Here is an 18,062-nt window from a genome sequence, read left to right as displayed (position 1 = left end):
CAACCAGTTAGCAAGGGGACCGGCACAATTTTTTTACAAACATGTTTCCCAATAATAATCTTCAATATTATTCCAATTTTGTGTAAAAAAAAAATACATCGCACATACCAAAATGTTAACAATGGTTATCTCTTGGATGATGGAAATTACATAAAAGTCTACTTTCTTCTTTACACGTGAGCATGTTTCACCTCATTATTCAGAAAGGCAACATTTTTATTATATATTGTTTTATGAAAAGATTTGCCAGAAATCTTGTGAAAACCCTATGAGGTGGAGTTTCTTTTCCTTTCCACCACATGTCCCTGCAAATTGCAGAACATTTAGAGATTCTTGACTGAAAAGAAGACGAAGATGGGAAAGAAGTGATGTCTGCTGACTTCATCTTTGCCCATCCCTCCTCTGCTGACCTACTGAGTCCATTGGTCACCGAGTCACCTCAGAAAACCAGAGTAAGCTTGGACCCAGCCATTCCTGGTGATAGGATCAGTTCTGATTCCCAGGCAGAGCATATCGAGGAGATGGCGAGGAAAGGGCTAAGAAATGTGAGGCTAGTGCAGGGACTTCATGAAAACAAGAAAATGTTTCTTAAAGTACATTAGATTCTGCTTGGAGGCCCTGATAATTTTTACATTTCTGAGTGGCATGGCTGACTTTTTTGTGGTTCCTTTGTGAAGATTTGGGAATGTTACTCCCGAAGGGAAAATGAAGCAGGGTTTACCTTTTCCCCATAGGCTGTGCTGGCTGGTATTATTCTGAGCAACATCCTACCCTACCTTGAAACCATTCACAACCTACCCACTCTGTGGAGGCAGAATCAATATGACTGTGTGAGTATGGGTGCACTGGCGGAGGTAGGGAAGGACCGAGGGAAAGGTTGGAAAGACGGAACGAGAACAGACGAAAGAGATCAGGGTGAAGGACGCTAGCGATTCTTTGATAACTAATACTCTAGCTTAAAAGGGGGGGAGCAGTGAAGGTTATTGGTGCGTAGAAATACTGAGACCTCATTCCAAAAACTATGCAAAAGTTATAAAAAGGAATCAAGCGGCTAGAGTTAGATACAAATCTAGTAAAAAGGGTTTGTCAGACTTGACATAGTTGAATGACTTTTAATCCAGTTAGCGTGAACACATTCCAGGAGAGGAGACACAAATCTTACTGAGAGAAGGCAGTGCCTTGCCAGGCAGACTAACCAATGGAACAGCATCCTTCCTTCGAGAGCACAGCACTGGGGACATGAAGGGGCAACAGCAAAGAGTAAAAGATGGGGGATGTAATATAATGAGAGGAGAAGGGCCCAGGAGAGGCAAAGAGACATGAAAGGGGATAGCTTTGGAATCCAGGTTCCTGAGGAGCTAAGAGAAGATGTGGTCCGGGACACAGGTGCCACTTTGGCCCAGGAGGAGGAATAGCACTTCCAAGAGGACCCAAGAGAATGAGGGACAGTTAAGTATGGATACTAAGTAACAAGTGGCAGGTAAAGGGGGAACTAAATATTTAAGGGAATTTGAGCCCATCCACTCTGCGAAGATGAGTCAGGTCGCCTGCCGAGAGTGATGGAGAAGGTGGCGGGGTAAGGGCTTGGAAAGTTGTTAAAGTTTCACCATAACCATGATAGGTCTTAAAACAGCAACTACCATTCATTTGGTGAGTGTTCTGGGTCGCTTTAGGATCAGTATTTCTAATCTCGACAAAGCCTGTAAAGTAGATATTGTCATCCCTATTCTGCACGTGAGGTTTCGAGAGAGAATCGAAGAGAGAAACAACCCAAGGATGCCTACGAGAGTTGCTAGACAGCCTTGGAACCCAATCATTTGTGATGGCGTCCGTCCATATGGCTGTGGAATGTGTGCTCTAAATCCCAGGCGTCGGGAGGGAGAGGAGGGGGAAGGGGAGTTGAGAGAGAGAACTGGTGGTTTTCTCAATTCTGCTTGTTGTCATGGTCTTCCCTTGCCCTTCTTCCCCCTTTTCCTAAGGTTATTTGGTTGGTGACGTTCATATCTGCCATTTTCCTGGGACTGGATGTTGGACTACTTGTGTCAGTAGCGTTTGCCTTCCTCATCATCACTGTTCGGTCGCACAGGTACTTTGTCTCGGGTCATAGGAGGCTGGCCGTGGTGAGGTAAGGCGACGACGACCTAAAAGCAAATACTTTTCCTTTCAGAACGAAGATTCTCCTCCTGGGCCAGATCCCTAACACCAACATTTATAGAAGCTTCAATGACTATCGGGAGGTAAGACTCCAGATCAGTCCCGCTCCTTTGCCCAAAGGCCTGGACCCGGCCTGCTGCTTTGTTTTTCCACAAAATCCCTTTGCTTTATTGGCTGCACGACAGAAACGCATCGGCCAGGGCGGGAAAGGGAGGCGGGAAGGCAGAGGCAGGTGACCTCAACAGGTAGGTCCTTGGAGTGCAGTAGCCAATGAAGGATCACGTCCTTGAGGTGGAAGGAGGCCAAGAAAAAGAAATGAGCAAATGGAAGGGGAAGAAGAAGGCAGGAAAAGGAGGGGGTGAAAATGGGTGGAAAGAACTTGCTAATTCTGGCCTCTGATGAAGAATACAGATTCTCCAGGGGGTTCTAAAGATTTTTTTTTTCTTACTCCATAAAAGAGCTGAGCAATTGCCCTCGGCTTTACATTTGTCTTGCAGGTTACAAGCCTTCCTGGGGTGAAGATCTTCCAGTGCTGCAACTCCATCACATTTGTCAATGTTAACCAGCTAAAGCACAAGCTCTTGAAAGAGGTGATGGCCGCCCCCCCCACCCTTCTGCACCTGCTCCCCTCCCGCTCCCCAGGTGCCCCTCTCCTCGCCCACTCACCATCTGTATGAGACCTCTCTTACTTCTCTCAGGTTGAAATGGTAAGGGTGCCTCTTAAAGAAGAAAATATGTTCCGGCTGTTTAATGAAGAAGGCTCACAGGAGGAAAAGACGTGTCGGTGTTCCTGCAACTGTGACGAAATAGAGCCATCCCCCAGGGTTAGAAAAGTCTCTTCCCTTCTGCATAACGTTCTCCACATTTTATAAAGACGTGCACTAGCCTTTTAAAAAGAAGTAAGGAAAGAAAATTGAAACCCCCTCAGGGATCTCGACTCTTAGATGGGCTCTGGGTAATTGGAAGTCAAAGATTTCTACTCAGAAATGAAGACACGGGTCCCACTTTGAGATTTAGATCTTGACCTAAGTAGGTAGGAGGAAATGTTCGAGTCCCTACTCAATGGCCAATGACTAATCTGAGCACTGAGAACACACTCTGCCTACTGAGATTTATACCTATTTCCCTGACTTTTACCTGCCTGGCTTTAGATTTCTGAAAATAAGTGACTTACAGGTTGTTTTCTAGGGGTGTCTGGGTGGCTCAGTCGGTTAAGCATCCAATTCTTGATTTTGGCTCAGGTCATAATCTTGGAGTTGTGGGATTGAGCCCCGAGTTGGGCTCTGTACTGGGCATGGGATTCTCTCTGCTCTCGTCCCCCCTCTAAAAAAAAAAATCGTTTCTAATTCCAACTAGGGCAGCAGAGTCGAGGTGGCTGGGGTTCTCGAGGATGTGCCAGGGTATTTTAGCTGATGAATTCCAAAGTGTTCATTATTTCTGACTCGGTCTCAATTAATTCCCTTTGTGTAATGTTTATTTCCTTTCCACACAGCTCATTTCTAGCTTTGGGGCCTTTCACCCAGTCTCTACCTATATCCTGGAGGGGCAGTTCTATCTACACACACACACACACACACACACACACACACACTTACTCCCCCGACAAAAACACCTCCTGTCCCCCTCCTCACGTAGGCACTTGCAAACACTAAGCACCCGCTCTCATTCCCGTATACCCTGACGGAGCATAGGTTCTACTCAACTCCCTGAAAACACCAACGTCCCTGCCAAGAGGACAGAATTAGCACTCTAATTTTTGTTTCCACACTGCACCGGGCATCGTAGAGGGTGTTTACAGGGCATCAACGCTTTAGAGTAGAATGGGATTACCTGGAATTTATTGAGCTTCTACTCGACATCCAGAACCGTGACACTCTGAAAAAGGAAAACGAATTCGAAGGCTCTCTGTCCTCAGGTAGTTCTTTTTTTCTTTTTCTTTTTTATTGTGGTAAAACACATCACATAAAATTTAGCATCTTAACCACTTTGAAGTGCACAGTTCGGTTGTGTTTGGTATATTCCCGTTGTTGTGCAATCGTCCCTACCGTCTATCTGCAGATTTTTTTTCATCTTGCAAAACTGGAGCTCTGTCCCCATTAAACAGCAGCTCCCCGTTTCCTCCTCCTCCCAGCCGCTGGCTTCCTCCATCCTACCTTCTGTCTCTATGAATCTGACTGTTGCAGATCCCTCATTAAGTGGGATCATACTGTATTTGTCTTTTTGTGACTGGCTTACTTTGCTCAGTGTAATGTCCTCGAGGTTCATCCAGGTTGTTCTTTTTTAAAAATGTTTTTTCATGGAAATTTTGAACATAAGCAAAAGTAGGGACAAGTATAATGAGCCTCAATATACCCACCACCCACTCTAAGATTTATCAACTCATGGTCAATTTTGTTTCATCTCTATGCCCACCCATGTATAGCCTCTCAAAATCACAGAATTATTTTGAAGCGATTCATGGAATTTTATTTTAGTTTAGTTTAGTTTAGTTTAGTTTAGTTTTCTTTTTAAGTTTTCTTTACACCCCACATGGGCTCGAACTCACGATCCTGAGGTCAAGAGTTACATGCTCCACCAACGGAACCAGCCAGGCGCCCCAATACATGGAATTTTAAATCAGACTAGGGAGATGACTCCCTATTAATGTGACCTACAAGGCTATTACTGTATTTTATCAATCCTAAGGTATATGTTCTTTTCACATCTCTGAAATTTGGATTCATTGTGTAATTGATGGCATGTCACAATTTAATTTGCGGTGATTTGTTTTTCTTTCTTGACAACACAGAAAAGTAGTGGTCCATCTTTAAATTGATGAAGTAGGGGTGCTTGGGTGGCTCAGTCGGTTAAGCATCTGCCTTTGGCTCAGGTCCTGATCCCAGGGTCCTGGGATTGAGCCCCAGAGTCCCAGGACCACATCCTGCATTGGGCTCCCTGCTCAGTAAGGAGTCTGCTTCTCTGCCCCTCTCCTGGCTCCTGCTTTCCCTCTTTCCCTCTCGCTCTTGCTCTTGCTTTCTCTCTCTCAAATAAATAAATAAAATGTTTTTAAAAAATTGATGAAGTAGGGGCCCCTGGGTGGCACAGCGGTTAAGCGTCTGCCTTCGGCTCAGGGCGTGATCCCGGCGTTATGGGATCTAGCCCCACATCAGGCTCCTCCGCTATGAGCCTGCTTCTTCCTCTCCCACTCCCCCTGCTTGTGTTCCCTCTCTCGCTGGCTGTCTCTGTCGAATAAAGAAATAAAATCTTAAAAAAAAAAATTGATGAAGTAGGACAGTCCACCATTCCATACGGTCTACTGTCATGTTCAGAACTGTGTCTTTAGATTTTAACAACTCCAAGACTTCAGGGAAAGAGAGATTGGCGTGAGTTCAAAAAGAAAGGCGAATCTCCTGATACCGACGGACTTGAGCTAGGCAACAGAGAGAAATTTGGATTTAGGTCCGATGGGGAAGAAGAGAACTCCTGGTCTGTGGATAAGGTTGGACAAAGACACTGGGGTGGGAATAAGTATGGGGTCCTCCGAGGAAGAGGCTTGGCCTGGGAAGTAAGTTCAGGCAGACGCGGTGCGAGTGGATCTTGAAAGTCACTAAGGGACAAGAGTGTGTAGAGTGGATGAGGGAGAGTAAGGGGAGGCTCTCAGAGGTCTCCTTCTGCCTGGACGAGCTTGCATCTCCCCGCCACTGAGCCCGTCCTCCGCTCTTCCCCCAAAGGCCTGGCCTCGGTGGCTCTCAAACCTTGAGGCGCACCCCCCTCCTTTGAACTGTAATTTATTAGCCGTCCACACCACTTTTTTTTTTTTTTTGCTATACAACATATCCTACCTTGTACAGTTTTTACCTTCACGTTTTATGTTTTTAACATTTATTTCGTAAGCAATGTTATTAGCAGAAACATCACCCCCAACTATACCAGTCTAGCAAATTAACTCATAAAAAATTTTCCGTATACCTTATAGTTCTTGTCCACCCATGTTGTTGTTTATCCTTTGAATGGACGCGCGCCCTCTCCCCAGGCAGAACCTGGTACAAAGCGAGCATTCACACCTTGCATGCCGTTGTATTCCCGGTGCTTGGTACTGTCCTTACGCTATAGGCAGGCGCTCCAGGCCTATTAGGATGAAAGGAGCAAAAAGTAAAGACAGCCCCGCTCGAGTAACTTCTATCTTCCGAAGGAAGTCTGATGAAAGATGGAGGTGTCGAAGGGACTGATGGGAGAAACACTTCGAACAATGTATTAGGAGGTGCTGGAGACAAATTAGAACCCAGGGAGGAGGGGAAGGAATAAAGCAGCAATGATTTTAAATGTGGCCCACAAGACAATGAAATCATCACTGGTACACGGAGGGAAGTTGGGAGGGAGACGCTGCTGAATGCGGTTTTAGTTGGGAGCTCAAAGTGACAGGGAGGCATCCGAGTGAAATCCAAGCACCTAGTCCATGGGGAGCTTTCCTGCGAGAGAGGGGGGTGAGTCCGTAGACAGAAATGGCATAATCGTAGTCCTCCTCTGAGCCTCCTCACGGTCCTCCCCTAACTCTGTTGTCTCAGGTTGCCTACACAGAATTATTTGAAAGTAAACGGGACCAAGACTCCTCCTCCATTAACCTGATTCGCTGCTCGCGTTTCGAGAGCATGAACACGAGCCAGTCCACATCCGATGAACAAGTACCATACACCACGTCTTCCACGTCTCACAGAAATCCCGGGCCAAACTACAAGGACGTGGACAAAGCTTGGCTTTCTAATAACCCCTCTAGAAAGAACTCGGTGCCACTCCCCAGCATTGCTGAAAGCCAGGAGAGGAACAGATCATTCTTCCCCTACTCAGATACCTTTCACCTACCCAGCATTCACACCATCATCCTGGATTTCTCCATGGTACAGTTCGTGGATCCACAGGCTTCGGTGTCATTGAGACAGGTTAGTACTGAGGAGGCTTTCACAAGAGCCCTGATCCCTTCCTACCTCAGCCTGCCCAGATCCCGAGTGAATATGGTCACTGATCAGCTGCTGGGTGACTCCGGGGCCAGTAGAAACTTGGCCACTAAAGACAGTTTAAGGTCAACCAGAGTAAGGGGCACCTGGCTGGCTAAGTCAATGAAGTGTCTGCCTTCGGCTCAGGTCATGATCCTGGGCCCTGGAATCGAGCCCCACGTCGGGCTCCCTGCTCTGCAGTGAGCCTACTTCTCCCTCTCCCTCTGCCTGCGTCTCTCCCTGCTTGTGCTCTCTCTCTGTCAAATAAATAAATAAAATCTTTAAAAAAAAAAAAAGTCGACTAGATTAAAAAGAAAATGAACCACTCTGATTTATTGAACTGGGGTTGGTTCTCTAAGCATGGCATATTATTTCTCAAAAACTCAAAATGGGAAATTTTAATACCACGGAGGTGGCGATCTGTGCTGAACACCCCGCCACTCCCAGGACATCCTAGGAGTTCACTGCAGATCTTTGCAAGAACAGATCTGAATGTCTCCGGAAAAAAAGCACACTGAGAATCCTCCCCCATAGCACAGCTCTGCAGGAGACATTGTCAAAGACACTCAGATGTGAAGATGTGGTAAGAGGACACCACGAGCCTGGGGCTGCCGGGACCAGGACCTACAGGGTCTCCCCGGTTCCTTCCTCCTTGCGCACATCTTTGGGTAAGATGCTGTGTCCCTGAGTCCTGGCTTCTGTCCTACATTCTGGTTTCTCCGACAGTTGTCTTTCCTCTTCTTATGCCATGTGGACAGTTCAGACGCACAACTAGCCATATCGCCTTTACTGTTAATGTCTCGTGAGTACAATATCTACTTTTCAGCCAGCTTACCTCCCCCTACAGCCCTCGGTCTGTCTCTTGTCCCTGTTGATGGTGGCTCAGGTGTGAACATCCTGAACACTCACTTCCCAGGTCTGACGGCACCCACTTTTTTTTTTTTTTTGAGATCTACTCCTTTGGTTGATTTTCCTTCTTTTCTCCTTTGATCCTATCTTATCAAACCTCCTTATTCCTGAAGAGCTATGATTCTCTCTTGAGTGATTCCAGCTCCTCTTTGGTCTGAAGCACCAGGAAACTTCTCGGAGCAGAGAGAACTCTGGCTGGCTGGGTGTGGTTGTGTCCTCTGTCCTGGCTTTGCTACCGTTCGCCGTCCATCTGACCCAAGCTAGTTTAGTAAATTCCACTGCGTCTTCATTTCCTCATCTATCAAATGAGAGGCTCGGGAAAGGTTAATGTTAAGGGCTCCCCCATGCAAGACATCCTTGTCTCCACCCCATTTTCAGATTCAGTTATACTCGATGTCTTATCTTTGGGGCTTTTCCGTCTTCGGTTGCCCTGCTGGGCTGTGTCCTCTTCTGCTCTTGCACGGCAGTTACTGCTTTAGATTTCATTAAACCTACATTGTCAAATGCCTGCTACGTGCCAGACTGACCCTGGGCACATCCATATACGCTATCTCATTTAATTCTCTTGATATCCCAAGAGGCCAGCCATATTTCCCCTTAAGAGTTCCAGGCTCATGGGAACTCAAAGCCTTCAACTTTATACCATTCTTCTCTCTGCTCTGTAGCACAGTTGTGCCATCCCGTCCTCCTCTCTCTCCCCTCTACCCTTCCTTTTTTGTGGAAGCACCATATGTTCTGGTCCTTGGCATAACCTATCCACACCTGGCCTATGTTGATGACTTTCTGCTCCAGCCCCAACATGGAGGCAATGTAGACAGCCTTTACAGGCTTCAGAGATTCGTGGTGCATTTTCTCACCTTAAAGGTACAGGTTTCTTCATTCCTTCCGTAATTGTTCTATACAGCCCTATTGGAGGAAATCACTTTGTGTTTACTTTATCACTGAAAACTTAAATTTGCCAAGAAAAACCTCAGAAGTCATTTGTTTTTCATTTTTTTTTTAAGATTTATGTATTTGAGACAGAGAGAGACAGCAGGAGGGAGGGGCAGAGGGAGAGAGAGAGAGAGAGAATCTCAAGCAGACTCCCCACTGAGCTCGGAGCCCAACACGGGGCTCATGAGGTCGAACCTGAGATCGTGACCTGAGTTGAAATCAAGAGTCGGACACTCAACTGAATGAGCCACCCAGGTGCCCCCCAGCAGTCATTCTTATTAGAGAAAATCACTCGATTTACACTTCTTCTTAATCCATGGGATGTCACTCTCACGTTGCTCGTCATTTACAGTACGTCTGTAGTGGCTTTTTATGAAATAACTTCATGATTTACTACATGATCAAGAATGGTTTTCTTGGGGCGCCTGGGTGGCACAGTCAGTAAGCGTCTGCCTCTGGCTCAGGGCGTGATCCCAGCGTTCTGGGATCGAGCCCCACATCAGGCTCCTTCCTAGGAGCCTGCTTCTTCCTCTCGCACTCCCCCTGCTTGTGTTCCCTCTCTCGCTGGCTGTCTCTGTTGAATAAAAAAAAAAAAAAAGAATGGTTTTCTTGTCTCTTCTCGGTGGTGAAAGAAGTAGAATCTGTTTTATTTGTGTCTTTTGCTATTTTAACGGCTCAGGGTTGGAGTCCATTCAATCCGAGAGCATCAAGGTTAATACTGACTGTACGAGTCATTGCTCTAGACCATATATATTGGCTGAAGTAAACTTGAGGTCAGTATCTGATGTTTAGTAATCTGATACTAATAAATACCTGATGTTTCACTAAAGTCAAATGCAATTTTGCAGAGCAGTTCTGAATAGGAGTCTCGGGATTCCCGAATTCCATTCTCTACTGTGTCACTTGACCAGCTCGGGCCACTTTTTTTTCCCTCCTCTGATCAGTGAACTCCAGGGAGAAGGGGTCACATGCTTGTACTGAGCGATAATACCAAGATCTGGCTGTTCCTGAGGGCTGTCCTGTGTGTTCCCGTCACGCCCGCGCTGGTCTCTCTCCTAGGCCTGTCCTCAGGAGCCTGATCTCTTTATGTTAACTGTTTCCCACCTGAGACCGTGGGCAACACTCCCTCTCACTCCCCACCCCTCATGAGAACATCTCATTCTCTTTTGTATTCCCAGCACTTTAGACCTTTCCTGGCATATGGAAGTCCACTCATCAAATGTTTAGAGAGCGGAACTGGAATGCAGGGTTGCATATACTCCAGACAAGTGAATGACCAAAGGGGTATTAAAACTTAGCGAATCAGAAGGCCCTTTCCTAGTGAGCGTGAAGATCACTAACGCTGATTTACTCTCTCCTCACAGATGTGCAATGCTTTCCAAAACGCGAACATTTTGATACTCATTTCAGGGTGTCACTGTGAGTATCCTTCACCCTATGAGGGGGCTGTTTGCACCCTGGGCGCTCTCCTCCCCAGGTGTCTGACCCTGTGTGTTTTCTGGGTTTGGTTTGTAGCTTCTGTGGTCAGGGCATTTGAGAGGAATGATTTCTTTGACGCTGGCATCACCAAGGCCCAGCTGTTCCTCACCCTCCACGACGCTGTGCTGTTTGCCTTGTCCAGGAAGTTTCCAGACTCATCTGAGTTAAGCATGGACGAATCTGAGACAGTGATACAGGAAACCTACTCAGAAACAGACAAGGTTGGATGACGCGAAGGATCGCGGTGGGGGGTGAGCGGGGGAGACACCCGATTAAGTAGAGATGAGCAATGTCCAGGAAAGGTTTTTTTAATATGGCTGTGCCAGACTTTGGGATGTTGGAGGGCTCCCTTACCAGCTGGTAAATAGCAGTGGAACTGAGTCCCAAGTTCCCCCCACTGCCATCTGGGCACCATTCAGCACGCTTTTCCAACTGAAGAGAATGTTACCTAACCCAGCAGAGGTCTCAAGGATCCTTTTAGAGCAAGCTTGGTTAGTGCCACTGCCATCCCAATTACTGCATATTTTAAACATCTCCCCTAGCTACACCTGTAGAACCCATCCCTACTCCACCCCTGGGATGAATAACAGAACCGACGAACCAGCGGAGGTAAAGCTCTGCCAGTCCAACACTTTGGCTCTTATTTACATTGGGAGTAATATAAGATTTACCCAACCTGGTGAACACAAAGGAAAATGATCTATAAGCCAGAACTTTTAGCCATTTATTAATACTAAATCAAGACCTGGGCCTATTTCCGTGTTTTTAAATCAGTGCCTGTGAAGGTTAAAGGTATCCCCTCGCCCTCCCCCCACCAAAGAAAAGGAAGTTCAAATACAGATGGGCACCAAATATGATCCAATAGCTAGAAATTATTTTTTAATTAAACCCCTGATTCTTTGACTTAATTCATTTTAATTGTGTTTGAATGTTTTATGATAAGAGAAGTATTAACCAGAGAAAGAAGATTTTTTTGAACACCTTAAGAAGTAAAAGCCCAGCTTGTTTCTTTTTCATTTTAAGTAAACTCTGTGCCCAGTGTGGGGCTTGAACTCACAACCCTGATATCAAGAGTCGCATCTTGTACGGACTGAGTCAGCCAGGCACCCCACTTTCTTTTTCTTTTTAAAGTAATGTATTTCCCTTGCTCATTGAGAATTCTCACAGGTTATGTGCCTCTGCTTATCCAGAGCAACTTTTTCCTCAATGGACATATTTTTTTCTATTCTGCTCTGCACTCCACTCCCGTCTACAAAATCATAGTCACAAAATCTTTCAACTGGAAGAAACCTCAGAGTTTCTCAGGTCCATCCCCACCTGGAGCATTAATTCTCTTAACAACATTTCTGACACGAGGTCCTCCTGCTTATGCTTGGAGATTTCCTGCAGCTCTCAAACTTTAGTATGCATCAGAATCACCAAAATAGGGGCGCCTGGGTGGCGCAGTCGTTAAGCGTCTGCCTTCAGCTCAGGGCGTGATCCCGGCGTTCTGGGATCGAGCCCCACATCGGGCTCCTCCGCTATGAGCCTGCTTCTTCCTCCCACTCCCCCTGCTTGTGTTCCCTCTCTCGCTGACTGTCTCTCTCTGTCTAATAAATAAATAAATAAATAAATCTTTAAAAAAAAAAAAAGAATCACCAAAATATGCTGTTAAAACACAGACTGCTGGACCCCCTGGCCCCTTTATCTCCTGAATTTCTGATTCAGAGGGTCTGGGGTAGGGCCTGAGGATTTGCACTGCTAACAAGTACTGGTTAATGCTGATACTACTGATACAGAAGCCACACTTGGGGAACTACTGCCTTAGAGATTCAACGTCCGTCTTTCACTATCAAAGTCTAGTGTGCCTGGTGATCTTTGGATGTGTGCCAAACATTGTATTTAGAAAATGTTTATAAGGGCGCCTGGGTGGCGCAGTCATTAAGCGTCTGCCTTCGGCTCAGGGTGTGATCCCAGGGTCCTGGGATCGAGCCCCACATCAGGCTCCCTGCTGGGAGCCTGTTCTTCCTCTCCCACTCCCCCTGTTTCTGTTCCCTGTCTTGCTGGCGGTCTGGTCTCTCTGTCAAATAAATAAATAAAATCTTAAAAAAAAAAAAAAAAAGAAAAGAAAAGAAAATGTTTATAAAAATAATTTGAGGCCCAGGATGATATTTTTCTTCTCGAAAGAATTTAATTGTTTCGCCAGGTACCTGGAGCACACGGGGTAACTGAGCTGATTTCAGGACTTGAGGTGTTCTAGGCCGTCCGGATGACCCACAACCCAGACATAATCCATGGGAAGGTGCGCCGCAGCCCCCCCTTGGCAGACCCTGGAATGAAACTTTGGCAACTCTTAAGCCCTTAAAATTGTCAAAAGCACTGTTCTGTATATATGGGTCACTTTGAGATCATCACCTCTACAAAACTCGTCCCAGATGCCAGACTCACCTCTGCAGATTTTCACCTTTTCCAAATCTTGGCCTGGTAGTTCTTCATGATCTTTGTTACTTTTATAGTGTCTTCAAGCAGAAGTTTTAAAATATTTTACCCAGCTCTTGCGGCTGTCCTCAGTAGGAGGTCTGAATTATGTAGTCTGCCTTTACTATAAGTGGAATTTTCTCTATTTTATTTATAATTATGATATACTTGGCAGATTTGCTTTACATATTACGTTGTGTTTCCTATATTAACCTTTTCTTATTTTCCACTTGCCTTTGGTTTAGAATGTCATCTCACTTAGGAAGTAAATTAATCATTTGTATTTTCTTCTAGATTTTTAAATTTTAAGTATTTGTATATTATACCCTTAAATCTAGTTAGGATGTATTTCCGTGTATGGTGTTAAAGAGTAATCTCTATTTTTTACCTGTACAGCTAACCATTCCTGGCTAACTCCTCTATTGGATAAACTGTCTTTCCTCCACTGATTAGAAATGCTATTTTTATAAAATATTACATTCTTATGAAAACTAAAGTCTATTTCCAGCTTAGGGTTTTCGTTGTTGAGTATAGCTTCAATACAGCTTTGTAATACATTTAGCATTTGGTTAAGAAGCCATGTGTCACCAGTGCTCTATTTCAAACTCTGCTAAGTCATTCTCACCAATTTATTCTTCCAAACAAACTTTTAAATCTTTTGTCAGCACCCCGCCCCACCCGAAAAGAATCCCATTGGAATTCTCATTAGAATTACATTAAAAATATAAAATAATTTGACAATTGATATCTTTACAGTATGTGTTCTTCTTATCTAAGAACATAGGCTGTCTTCACACTTATTCAGTCTTTTTAAATATTGCATTCATAGCAAGGTTTTGTGATTTTCTTTACACAGACAAGTTCTAAATACTTGATACTTTGTTTTATACTTTTATTGATTTTTAAAATGAACATTCTTTTTCATTATATTTTCTACCTGGCCATTTCTAGACTACAGGAAACCTATTGATTTGTATGAAATTATTTGGCCACCTTTGTCAATCCTTTTATTAGTCCTAAAAGTTTTTGTTGTTAATGCTCTTGAGTTTTCTAGATAGAAAAATATTTTCTACAAATAATATAAATACCTTATTTTCCAATTGTCAAAATTCTTATTTCAGTATCATATATTATGGCATTAGCTAGATCTCCCAGAACAATGTAAGTGATAATGGGCTGTCTTGTCTTACTCCTGAATTTTATGAGAAAAACTTCTTATGTATCTCTATTAAGGATAGTGGTAACAGTTGGCATAAGATAGAATTATATTTATACCATCTTTAAAAAGTATTCTTCTAGTTTATTAACATCCTTATCAGGACTTATACTAAGACTTGGTATTGAATATGTCAAATTTTTTTCTGGCATCTAAGCTAGGGAACTTAGGAGAGGACCAAATTCTACTTCGGATGTATTAAATTCAAGATGCTTGTTAAACATCCAAGTAGAGATATCAGAATGGAAATGGGTATATGAACGAACAGATCAGGGGAAGGGTTATAACCAAAAAGTCATTGGCACATAGATGATAATGAAAATTATGGGACTAAATAAAATTGCCTATGGAAGGAGTGTAGGTGCAGAAGAGAAGGTCCCAGGATCGAGCCCTGGGGCTTGCCAACATTTAGAAGTCCAAAAAAAGTAAGGAGACAACGAATAGACCAGAAAGAAGCAACCAGGAAGGAAGCAGGTAAAGCAAAAGAGTGTCATATGGTGGAAGAGAAAAAATTGTTTCAGGAGAGATGAAAATCATTAATTCTATGGAATGCTGCTACAAAGCTGATTCACCAAGCCTGTGGGGCATCTGCTATGTGACAGGCTCAGTGCCCGGTACTCAGAAACCAGGCACTGCCTTACCTCAAGGAGCTTAGAGTCTCATAGGGGAAATAGATTTGTAAATAAATAAGGCAATACATTATGTGCTAGAGGTGTGCATGAGGTATAGTCGGAACACAAAGGATCCCAGTTGGTCATCTTTGATCTGAATTTGGAATGGTGAACAAGTGTATGTGGACAAGGTAGAGAAGGACAAAGCAGGCACAGGGAGCAGCATGAGCAGAGGTAAGCAGAAGTCAGACATCTTTGGTTATATTTAAGGCTAGAGCAAAGGGTAGAGACTACAGATGTGGGTAAAGCTGAAGAAGATGGCAAGAGGCAAGGTCACAAAGGGCCTTACGTCCCCTGCCAAAATTACACTGGGGGTTGGAAAGGCAAGTAAGATCAAGAAGACAAGATGTTTCAGAATGCTGCCAAGACCACTGCTGTTTCAATGGTTGACCATGAAATCCAGGCTAGCTAGGAAAGCCAAAGAAATCAGAAGTTATGGATTGACAGAGCCTGAAGAATAGGGAGTAAACAAGGAACCAGAGGGTGCAAAGATGAAAAGCAGATGTGAGCCAGAAATATTATCTACTTTGCCCGGAATTCATGATTTCTCGTATCTTAAGTCCTATTGTACCCTGAAATTCCTTGACTGTTTAAAAGTTAAACTTAAATGAATCATCGAGCCTTACATCGAAAACTGGGGATGTACTGTATGGTGACTAACATAATATAATAAAAAATCATTATTAAAATAAAAAAAATAAATAAATAAAAGTTAAACTTAATTGGAAATGTTAACCCTTCTCATTGTGTGTATTTTAGAATGGAGAGTCAGGACTTAAAATGAGCGACAGTCTTCTAGAAGTCTCCAAAAACATAAATCCAGACTACACCATGATTCGGGAACCAATGACAGAGGAGGAGTCAGAGCTAGACCTGGAGCTGCAGCCCACACTGCGGTCAGAACAAGAGCCTGAGCTGGATCTAGAGCTGGACCTGGATCACGAGATGGAGCCTGAGTCAGAGCTAGAGCCTGAATCTGAGCTAGAGCCCGAACCAGAGCTAGAGCCTGAGTTGGGGCTCCAGCCTGAGCCCAAACCCAGACCAAGGGCTCAGACTTATCCTCGGCAGCAGTACTGGCCTCTGTATCAGTCTACGCCTCCCAGCTCCCCAAGTCAGGATCAGGCTAGGGCACAGTCATTGGAGAGGAGGCGTCAAATTAGGAATTCATATTCACCCAAGGGCAATAAAACTGTGGATCCTTAGGAAGTGAGCTGGGAACAAGAAGTCAGATTCCCTTGGCAAATCCTCCTCACCCAAATGGGTTCACTTGGTCAGAAGACCTAGACTACTTACAAACCAGCAATACTTGTTTTGGGACCTCCTCCAACTGCTGGCCTCGTGCATGCTCAGCAGTGGGACCTCACTCCCAGATCACAGTACTAAATACCAAGAATTATCTCTGAATTCCCTATCTAGGCTTACCTCATTTCATCTTCAGCAGATATTCTAGTGAAAGATTTCCTTCTTTGCATACCCCATACCTCTGGGGATATTGTCCAACCATTTCTAACTTACTCCTCTCCTCTGTTTCCCTTTCTCCAAAGAGATGAGGCTCCAATAAAATATATGACTCTAGTTACATTTGGACCCTTCCTGCATCTTTCCCTTCTCTGTATTCCGTATACCGAAGGAAACGTTGGGTGGGAGAAATTCCAGAAGTGGGTGGACGTGATGAAAAAGAGATGAGCAAGAAAAGGAAAAACTGGGTAGCACTTGAATTTTATATGCCAGGTATCTTCACTGCACTCAGGGTGGAAATTCTGAAATAGGTAGGTTAAGCTAGGCCAGCCCGTGAGGCTTGTAGTACAAGGAATTGTTAGGCCGGAAACAATTTTGCCATCACTCCCAGGTCAGGATCTTATCCTACCACTGTTTCAGAAGACCAGTCAGCTGTACCAACTGATGAGAATGTTAGCTCTGTAGAGCTCTCTTTGGTATTCAGATTGACATTCACCACTGCTGCTTTCTTACAAGTTTTTAAGATACAAACAATCTCAAATCTGATTCTCGGTGGGCCAAACTTAAAGTCTGTGACAGACACAAACCTCTTAGGAATTAGAAAAGTCATTCCTTACCAGTTTGGTCCAAATCCATGCAAAAAATTCCCCACTCCCCTGTTAAAAAATATCTAGTATTAAGCTGTAAGCAGAAGAGAAATAATGGACCTCTGGGCAAAGTTATATGGAATCCTGAATTTTCCACTCGATAAACAAGATTCCTCTACTTGGGTACTCCATTTCTCTCATCTGTTAGATGAAAGAAATTCTTGTTAAAATATAGATATCTCTTTTCATAGAGATGACCTGTGCAATCACTCATTCTATATTCACTAAGCGTCTGCTCCACGCACACCCCAAACTGCGGGGTAGATAGAACAATATTAGCCCTACTTTACGTGCATAAACTGAGACTCAGATAAGTTTTGTAACTAGCTCGAGGTACCCTAAAAAGGATGGGAGCCCACATCACAAGCCTCATTTGTTCATGTTTACTCACTGCATTTATTGAACTCCTACTATATGCCAGGTACTGTCCCAAGTGCTGAAGATACGAGATGAGCAGAATAGATGATAAAAATAATTACAAATTGTGATAAGTACCTTGCAGGTAAAATACAGTAAAGTCTGAGGGCCTGCACCTGTCTCGGGTGTCAAGGAAGTCCTCCCCATGGCCATGACCTGTGACCTGGCACCTGAAGGATGAGTTGGAGTTAGGCCTAAACCAAGTTCCAATGACTGCGAGGAGGGCAGAGCCAAATGGGGGACCAAGAGTGGTAACCATGAGTAAGTACAAAAGCTAGGCACCCAGGAACACAGCCAGATGGAGTCTAGTGGTACTTGCTATGGCACCAAGGACTTAACCAGAAACTGGGTCGAACTCGGAATGAATTGTCAAGGTGGCAGGGACAGGCGCAGAAGTTTGTCAAAACCAAGAAAATATTTCACACTTCAAACAGGAGACTAGAAAGTACATGGAGAGCCCAGTTTCTGCAGGCTGCCGCCCTCTCACACCAGCTGCCTTGTATTGCCCACATTTCCATCAGAAGAAGGTCTTTAAACATGGAATCAGTGGCTTCTGACACTTGAGCAAAAGTGGTAGAGTTTAGACTTTGGTCCTTTCTGCTGCAAGTGCAACATAGCCGAATCTTGGCTTTGGTGCATGACCCCGGAAGGACCCAACTAGATGCTTGGATGACAGTCTATCTTTAACATCCATCCTTTCCCAACATAGTAAGATAAATAAAAATAGTTAATTGATTGTTAATAGTACAGC

General features: G+C 44.4%; 1 protein-coding gene across 1 annotated transcript in view; it reads left to right on the top strand.

Moving 5' to 3' along the window:
- The window catches only part of SLC26A8 (solute carrier family 26 member 8), a 75,371-nt gene extending 59,379 nt beyond the window's left edge, over nucleotides 1-15,992 (top strand). The window contains exons 11-19 of the mRNA XM_026482463.3: nucleotides 735-830; nucleotides 1,980-2,086; nucleotides 2,168-2,237; nucleotides 2,652-2,744; nucleotides 2,853-2,978; nucleotides 6,699-7,070; nucleotides 10,331-10,385; nucleotides 10,482-10,666; nucleotides 15,549-15,992. Of these exons, the coding sequence (XP_026338248.3) occupies nucleotides 735-830; nucleotides 1,980-2,086; nucleotides 2,168-2,237; nucleotides 2,652-2,744; nucleotides 2,853-2,978; nucleotides 6,699-7,070; nucleotides 10,331-10,385; nucleotides 10,482-10,666; nucleotides 15,549-15,992 (1,548 nt within the window). The remainder of the gene's footprint in view (nucleotides 1-734; nucleotides 831-1,979; nucleotides 2,087-2,167; nucleotides 2,238-2,651; nucleotides 2,745-2,852; nucleotides 2,979-6,698; nucleotides 7,071-10,330; nucleotides 10,386-10,481; nucleotides 10,667-15,548) is intronic.
- The last annotated feature ends 2,070 nt before the right edge of the window (nucleotides 15,993-18,062 follow it).

This window comes from Ursus arctos, unplaced genomic scaffold (genome assembly GCF_023065955.2).
Source record: "Ursus arctos isolate Adak ecotype North America unplaced genomic scaffold, UrsArc2.0 scaffold_31, whole genome shotgun sequence".
NCBI classification, from domain to species: Eukaryota; Metazoa; Chordata; class Mammalia; order Carnivora; family Ursidae; genus Ursus; species Ursus arctos.
Note: the sequence above shows the minus strand (reverse complement) of the source record. Positions and strands in the feature narration are given on the sequence as shown.